The following is a 7,996-nucleotide window of genomic DNA, read 5'->3' on the forward strand; positions in this document are numbered from 1 at the left end:
GGCCCTGCCTCTGAGTATGTCCAGTGATTTGCTGTCACTTTGTGGGGGTGGGAGTGGGGTTGTCACAGCCTGAAATATTTTCAAAGTGGGGCCCACCCAAAAACAGTTGGAGACCCCCTGCTCTAGAATGGGTTTACTGCCCTTTAGGACAGTAACATTTTCCATCTGGTTCCCTAGGCCGGAGTGTCTCAGCTCACCACTGTCCCAGAGTCCCCCCTGCTATCTAGTCTCGGATTCTGAGAAGAGGCCCTGCATTTAAACACCTGACAGACTCTAGCAAAGGTTGGGGAAGTTACTGTCTTTGAGCTCCGCTCTAGCTCAACTCCCAGATCTGGGCTGGAGCAGAAAACCCTGAGGTAGGTTCTCCAGCCTGGGCCGGGCACAGAGTTGGCCGGAAAGCTTTCGATAGAACAATTTTCCATTGGAAAAGGCCGTTTTGTCAAAAGTAAAATGTTTCAGGGGGGACGTGTCAGTTTTGGTGGGGAAACGTCTAAATGAATTATTTTGACATTCTCATTCTGGGCGCTATTCCTGGCCTTCTGGCTGAGTCCCTTTCTGTGACTCAGTTTCCTCCTGTGTACAATTGGGGTATTGATACTGACCTTTCTGAGGCGCTTTGAGATCTACAGATGAAAAACACCAGCTAGAGGGGAAGGATGGCCCAGTGGTTGTTGGGCACTAGTCTGTGACTTGGGAAACTCAGGCAATTCTCTGCTACACTACAGAATTCCTGTATGGGCTGGGGCAAGTCACTTTAGGCACCTAGCTTCCCTTGAAATCAGTGATGTTGCCTGAGTCTGCAGAGAGCCTGAGCCAATTGCTCTGAAATCAATGGAAGTTACGTGCTTAAATACCTGTGAATTTCTAGGCTTCAGTTTCCCCATCTGTAGAATGGGGGTAATAGCACGGCCCTATCCTGAGATGTGGTGGGAGGATAAAGACATTAATGAGCTCTACTAATGAAAAGCACTGTGTAAGAGCTAGATATCATTTATTGTACTGGCTTTAATGGTGCTGGGCTAAGTCACGGTAGATGGGATCTGATCCCCACGGCCTTATTTTTACAAGTACTGGTAACTTGCAGCTTGCTCTGGAGTCGTCCGAGCGGCTGATTCTCCTCCGGCTATGGCAGCATGCAGCTGATCTTTATGATGGTTTTGTTATACTCATGGGAGGCTGGCTTGAACTCGCTCACCAGCGCATTGAGCTCCTGAATCTTTGCCTCCAGTTGGTCTCTCTCTACAGCGCCCAGGATCGCGCTGAGAATCAAGTCGACACCCACGCCCAGTATCATGCCAGCCACGGCGCCTATCACAGAGGCACCGATCTTGGCCAAGACCATGGTCGTTTGGGTCAGGACTCTGCTCACCACCTGCGATAACGCCAGCTTGATGAAGATCCCCATGGCCACGGTCCCAGCGAGGCCGCTCACCACCGTGGCCACATTGCGCAGAATCTGCATCTTCTTGGCATCAGGCTCCTGGAAATCGTGAAGCTTTCGGTAGAGATCTGGCTCCAGTTCTCTCTTCAACCTTGCATCGATGGCCTGCAGCATGTCTTGGATGGACTTTATGGCTGCGAGGAGTATGTCGCAGTTCTCCTGGACGGTGCCGTTCATGTTCATCTTAATGGGGTGCAACTTGAACTGACAGTGTGTGTTTAAGACTCCAATCAGCTCGTTGGTGGTATCAAAATTGAGCTCTATGCAGTTGATCAGCTCCTGGTGTAACCGCGCCACCTTCTCCCGCCTCGCTGGGTTGTCTGGGTACAGGATATCGCTCCAGGACATTCTCGAGAGAGCTGCCAGGAGAGGAAGAGGAAAGAGGCATTAGCCAGCGCTCCCCACTGCATCCCCCCCTCCCCCGCGCAAATCACAGACTTAGCCAGTGCAGAGACTCAGCTGCCATTAAAACAAAAAAGTCTCCAGGGCCCTGATCGTGAAAGGTCTTTAGGTGCCTAATTCCCGTCAATCCATGGGAGTTCGGCGCCTAAACACCTTGGAGGTTCTAGGGAGGAAGGACTCGGCCAGTGGGTCCCGCACCCCCGAAGGCTTCCCACCTCACCAAACCACGTGGTCTCGGGAGGAAAGTGCAGCGAGGAGCCAGCCGGAGCCTCCAGCTGGGAGAGGGAGAATCCGCCCAGCAAGCTCGGGACTCTCAGCCCCACTCCCCAACAACCCTAAATGGCCAGAGATCCCCCTCGCCCCCGCAGTGTCCCAGCTACTGCCCCAGACACCCCCACTTCTCCCCCCACGTTACCTCCCCACATTCCCCTGATCTCTGTCCCAGCACCCACGCCCTGCACCCCCAAATCCATCCACCCCAGGAGCGCGGCAGCATCCCCCATCTACCCGGCCACCACCTGCCCCAGCCGCGGAGCTGCCCAGTGCTCGGCAGTTGCATGACTTGCTCCCTCCCCCTGCTGCCCGGGGGACCCAGCTGTGGGGCAGAAGCTGCCGTTTCTGGCTGTCTGCAGATTAGCCCATGAAGTAATTTGCACAAAACGCTAGGCCTGGAGCTGGTCGCAGCTGGGCAGCTTTGTTCTGCCTTCAAGGGGCACCTGGGAATAGTTTCATTTTTCGCCTCCTCCCCAGAGCTGGGTGCAGTCTCCAGTCAGGGTCTCCCCACTATCCAGAGGGGATCCCACCTCCCGGCTCCTACTCGCGATTCACCCGTTTCCCCAGCCCAGGGTCGCACTCACCCGCTTAGCCACAGCATCCCCTGGGGGGCTCATGGGCAGCTGGTTCCACAGGACACCTGGGTCCTTCCCAGCAGGGCCGGCTCCAGGGTTTTTGCCGCCCCAAGCAGCCATCCCCGCCCCCTCGCAAAACAAAAAACAAACAAACAAAAAAGCCGCGATCGCGATCTGCGGCACTTCGGCAGGAGGTCCTTCGCTCCGAGCGGGAGTGAGGGACCCACTGCCGAATTGCTGCCGAAGAGCCGGACGTGCCGCCCCTCTCTGGTGTGGCCGCCCCAAGCACCTGCTTGGTAAGCTGGTGCCTGGAGCCGGCCCTGCTTCCCAGAGTTGCAGCTCGCCAGGGTCCCCCTTTGGAAAGCAGAACTCTCCCCCCCCGATCGGTTACAGACGGGGCAGCGACCCCCTCTCACAGCGACCCCCCTCCAGCCTGTGGGTGACCGATGTTCTTTGTCCCTAGACATGGCACCTTGCCAGGGGCTGCATGAATCCCCCGTTGTTGGAGGAGCCCAGTCCGCCAAGCGATCCGGGGGGCTCTCACTGCACGACCCCTGCTCCCATTTGTGCCTCCGCCGATGGGGCGAGTTACCTGCTCGCTGGGCGAGTGGGAAGCCGAGGGGCCGTTCGCCTGGGCAGAGGTCAGCTCGGGTCCGCGGGCAGCACCCTGGCTCTCCGGAGAGGATCCCTTTGCTGTGACGCTCTCCGCACGCCGGAGCGGGGACTCTCGCCTTTATAGGAGGCTGGTCCTTGCTGTCACTTTGCCAGTCAGCCCCCGAGATCCCATTGGCAGCCCCGGAGCCCAGCTGTGGTCAGGAGCGCGGTGCCAGTGGATGTCACATGGGCCTTCAAGTGGCTGCTTCTGGGGCTCACCTGCTGCCTCCTGCCTGCGGCTTCCAGTTCCCCGCGTGGGTTCCAGGACCTCGAGTCTGGCTGGTTTCCAATCCCGGTTTTCTCCTCAGTCACGAGGGGCAGAAAGATCCAGGATCTAATCAGTCCATGAGCCAGCGAGCCCGGCCGGGCCCCCGCTGCGAGCGCCTGCTGCTGGCCCGGCCCGGGGGAATTGCGACCCCGCCCTTTGGCTTGTGCCAACTTTCCCTTTCTCCCCTAACGGGAGCGTTATAAGGAGAGGCGGAGAGCCGGTGTCGTCCGCTCCTTCGCCCGCCGGGACAGCAGTCGCGCCGAGGTGAGAGCCCCCTTCCCCGTCCCCTCTCTGGGTCGCAGCCAGCGCCTGAGCAGCAGCCGGGACCCGCCCCCAGTCTGAGCTGGCTGCGGAGAGCAGGGCCGGCTCTAGGTTTTTTGCCGCCCCAAGCAAAACAATGTTTGGCTGCCCCCCACCCCAGCCCTGGGCTCTCCCCCCACCCGCACTCCCCTGTCGCCCCAGCCCCCCTGGACCCCCAGCCCTAGGTCACTGGTAACTCGCTCCCAGGGCGGGTCATTCAGCAGGAATTTTGGATGTGCACAGAACACAGACAGGATTGGTTCCCATATGGTTACAGAACTGCAGTAAAGTGGAACAATTTTCAGCTTGTGTGATTGGAGGATATCTGGATGCATATTATAAGACTGTCCTCCATAAATGAGGAAAAGTTGAGGTGCCTTTATTATTCTTTTGTTCCACTCTTTGTTTCTATAGGGAATTTGCCAATGCAATATCACTGTCTTCCGTTCAAACAAACAAACAAAAAAAAGGCAATGGCTGTTGAAAATAGCAATTCCAGTCCCAATAACCACTGGGAAGCATTTCTTGCTCAATTTTATCCTACTTTTTCTACAGCAAGTTACAGTGGATCAGTATATTTGATTTGGGAGAAATGAAGTAACAGCTGCCCAAATTGAGCTTGAGCACTCCTGAATTTTGAGGGTGTTCAAATCTGGAAGGCAGGTGCTAGATTCCCTTTCTGAGTATTAGCTATATCTGGAAAGGAAAAGTCAATTTCTGCTTCCATGGCTCAGAAGTGGAAATCCTCCTACGTGCCTGGTACTGTATCTAAAGCTGCCCAGGTCCAGAGCCTCCCCTCCCTTACTTTTCATTTTAAATTCTAGTGGGATCCACGTACCTCCCTTGCTAGGCTTCAGATAGAGAGGGGCACTGTCCCTTTAGTCCACCCAATTCCTTCTTTGGGGGCTGCAAGGTTAGGTCACACCAGTATCCCTAATCCAGGCTGGGGATGTTTTCTGAAGGGGATCTCTGGGGCAAAGCCTTCTACTCCTTGGGCTGGGCACACTTGTCCCCCATTCACAGTGCCACCCCGCTCTAGCAGTGAGCTCTCCACTCACAGCAAGCTGCAGCATGAGGTTTCAGCTACATACTTCTCCCCACCCCTTCCTGTGGATAGCAGCCAAGGGAATGCTGGGAAATGTAGTTCTTTCCCTGCCCAGGGCTGGCTCTATGGGCAGGGAGCTAACCAAGGAACTACAGCTCCCAGGGCTCTCTGTTGGTTCTCAGCTCTCAGGCTGGATCCCTGCTGGCTGCCACCCCTGCAAATGGGCTGCCCCAAGCACCTGCTTGCTTTGCTGGTGCCTAGAGCCGCCCCTGGCGGAGAGCCGGGCCAGGCCCCCCCCCCCGCCCCAGTCTGAGCTGGTTGCGGAGACCCGGGCCGGGCCCCCCAGTCTGAGCTGGCTGCTAAGGGCCGGGCCGGGCCAGTTGGGAGATACAGACAGAACCAAAGTGTTTTGCGGGAATGTCGATTTCGACCCGATCGGTTTCGACGCGGGACACGGCTCTGGGTTGAGTCCTTTCGCTTCGGCCTTTATACGCCACCAAACAGCCCTTTAAATCCCACCCCCGGGATACGGACCAGCTGAGCGCAGCCAGCGCATTGCACCCTTAGCCACAAGAACCTGCTTCCAGCGGGGGGGGACGCAAACTCTTATGGCTGGGCCGGGCCCCCTTTGAAACTAGTTCAGGCTGTGACGACCCCACCACATCCCCTACAAGTGTTAGCAAATCACTGGTCATAGAGGAGAACTGAGTGAAGCCTCTAATCGCCATCCCTGCATCAACGGCGCTGAAGCCCCAGTGGGCATCGCGCTGGCGCCCTCCACCCCGGTGCCTGCCTGGTCTCTTGGGCTGGGCTGGTAAGAGCCTGCATTGGCTTCAGCTCTGTCCTCGTCTCTCTGGCCTGGGTGCAAACTGTCCTACGGCCCTGCTTTGCACTTCTTGCTGCTGAGCTGTAATACAATGAAACCTCGTCCTGCCCGAGGTGTGGGGCGCTGCTCCCCTTGCTCCTGTGCTGCTGCTGGCGGCGGCACTGCCCTCAGAGCTGGGCGGCTGGAGAGCTGAAACCCCCTCCTCAGCAGAGTCCTCGAAATATGGTACCCCTAGAGCTCGTGATCCCCCTACAATAGCCTCGCACCCCCTTCTGGGTCCGGCCCCCCAGTTTCAGAAACGCTGACTTGGGAGTTTCCGAAATGATCTTCTTCAGCGGGCACAGATCACTTCCACCCGGCGTCATCACTGATCCACACCCACGCATCCAGCTGCTGCCCCAGTCTTGGGGACCCTGGGGACCCTCTCCGGGTGCAGCCCTGCCGAGAGCTGGAACCCCCAGCCAGCCGCTGGCCCCCTGGGTGCAATGCAGCCCTTGAGGTTATGTCTGCATTGCAATTAAACACCCGTGGCTGGCCTGCCGGGCTGCAAACTAGCAGTGTAGACGTGCAGGCTTGGACTGGAGCCCAGGTGGTGGGACTGTGCCTGGGGGGGACGGTCCCAGAGCCCGAGCTCCAGCCTGAACCCAGATGTCTACATAGCAGTTTTTAGCCCCCCAGCCTGAGTCAGACCAGATGCCGCTGTTCCACGGGGCTTTTAGTCCAGTGTCGCCGTACCAGAGACTCCCCCATCACTTCGACACACCCTGTCCCCGGGCTCCACCGCAAGGGCGCGCTGCCTCCGGTTCGCAGTGTTGCTCTCTTGGGGCCCGCAGCAGCTGCGAAGTGGGTAACGGACTGACGTGCTTTGCACGCCCCATCTAGCACAGCAGTGCCCCTGTACCTCACCACCGCCGGCAGGGACAGTTCCTGCCTGACAGCCGTTAGTTAGAGAGCGGGGTCATGCCCAGGAGCATGAGAGTGTTTAATCTTATCAAACTTAACAAAAAAGAAATTCTTTTCTAATGTCATTCTGGCTCTCCTCATTAGTCATATAAACGTCAGATCCCTTTCTGGGTCTTGCTGGGCTCTCTGCATCAGCAAGATCATGAGGCAGTGAGTTCCACAGGCAACTCCCAGGGTTGTTGTGAAACAGCATTCCCTCTACTCCATTTCATAGGGGCTCCCTGTCGGTTCCATTGCACATCCCCTTGGCCTTGCGCTGGGGATCCTGGAGGGGAAACTCTTTAAGCCCCTCACCTGCGCTCTCTGCTTTGTTTCCCAGCCTCGCGATGCTGTCCCTGTTCTCCGGCACAGAGAGTGAAAGAGAGAGGCTCGTGCGCGCCAGCCAGTCCCTGCTCGACTCCCTGGAAGGATGCATCTCGGCCACCCACGCTCTGCTCCGCATCCTCAACCAGCACCTTGACACCAGTGTGTCCCTGGAACCGGTGGGGGGCAGCTTCGGCGTGGGGGAGAACTTGGAGCGCCTGCTGCGGGCAGCGTGGGAGATGCACGCCGCAGCAGAGCAGACGGACAGACACGTGCGGAAGAACGCCAGCCGGGACCTGTACGTCCGCATGGCCTCCCCCCACACCTCGCTGCAGGAGAAGGGGGCCATCGTCCGGGACTTCCACCAGGCCACCATGGGGATCTTCGGCAGCGTGGGTGGCCCCATGGCGGCCGTGCTGCTGCAAAACGCCGGCCTCCCGGGGCGACTGGAGGTGGCTCTGCGGGAGGTGGAGGCCTCCCCGGTCCTGCACCTGCCGATGGACGCCCTGCGCCAGAGCAGCGAGGAGATCGCCAAGGCTGTGTCCGCTTGTGCCACCCCTGGGGGCCCAACTGTGGAAACGGCTGCAGAGCCCCCGGAGAATGGCCCCTTCTCTGGGACCGGCGTGGTGCAGAGTCTGGGCGAATACCTGCCCGATGTCCTCACGGGGCGTCGTGCTAGGAACGCCCTGGCTGCGGCCGCTGGGCACCTGGAGGAGGCACTTCGGGCGCTGGCACCGGCCTGCAAGTCTTTCCAGTTGGTAGCTGCCGCGGCTGAGGTCTACATGGCCCTGATCACGGAGCAGCAGCCGGGAATGGGAGAGGGGCCGGGCCAGAATCCTGCCAGCGTCGCCCATTGACCCGCACAGGCAGAGCCGTGACAGCGCCCCCTCGCCGCGGCACACGCACGGGCAGGCTTTGCCCCGGGCTCTGCGCTGGTTAACGAGCC

At 58.6% G+C, this 7,996-nt stretch overlaps 2 protein-coding genes across 2 annotated transcripts; one reads left to right on the forward strand and one right to left on the reverse strand.

The window, feature by feature from the left end:
- Positions 1 to 1,009: 1,009 nt before the first annotated feature.
- On the reverse strand, positions 1,010 to 3,585 carry LOC113408227 (single-pass membrane and coiled-coil domain-containing protein 3-like). The gene is made up of 2 exons (XM_026661399.2): positions 3,284 to 3,585; positions 1,010 to 1,800 (listed from the first exon to the last, which is right to left on the reverse strand). Exon 2 carries the CDS (start codon positions 1,787 to 1,789, stop codon positions 1,124 to 1,126), a length of 666 nt encoding a protein of 221 aa, XP_026517184.1. The 5' UTR covers positions 1,790 to 1,800; positions 3,284 to 3,585; the 3' UTR covers positions 1,010 to 1,123.
- A 29-nt stretch (positions 3,586 to 3,614) lies between these two features.
- Positions 3,615 to 7,907, forward strand: LOC113408226. Its single transcript, XM_026661398.2, has 2 exons — positions 3,615 to 3,877; positions 7,067 to 7,907. Exon 2 carries the CDS (start codon positions 7,074 to 7,076, stop codon positions 7,905 to 7,907), a length of 834 nt encoding a protein of 277 aa, XP_026517183.1. The 5' UTR covers positions 3,615 to 3,877; positions 7,067 to 7,073.
- Positions 7,908 to 7,996: the final 89 nt, after the last annotated feature.

Source organism: Terrapene carolina, unplaced genomic scaffold (genome assembly GCF_002925995.2).
Source record: "Terrapene carolina triunguis isolate 2854851 unplaced genomic scaffold, T_m_triunguis-2.0 Scaffold1105, whole genome shotgun sequence".
Taxonomy (NCBI): domain Eukaryota; kingdom Metazoa; phylum Chordata; order Testudines; family Emydidae; genus Terrapene; species Terrapene triunguis.

Excerpts from the sequence above, each read along its gene's own strand:
- LOC113408226 (XM_026661398.2), top strand. The coding sequence starts at position 7,074 with ATGCTGTCCCTGTTCTCCGGCACAGAGAGTGAAAGAGAGAGGCTCGTG.
- LOC113408227 (XM_026661399.2), bottom strand. The coding sequence starts at position 1,789 with ATGTCCTGGAGCGATATCCTGTACCCAGACAACCCAGCGAGGCGGGAG.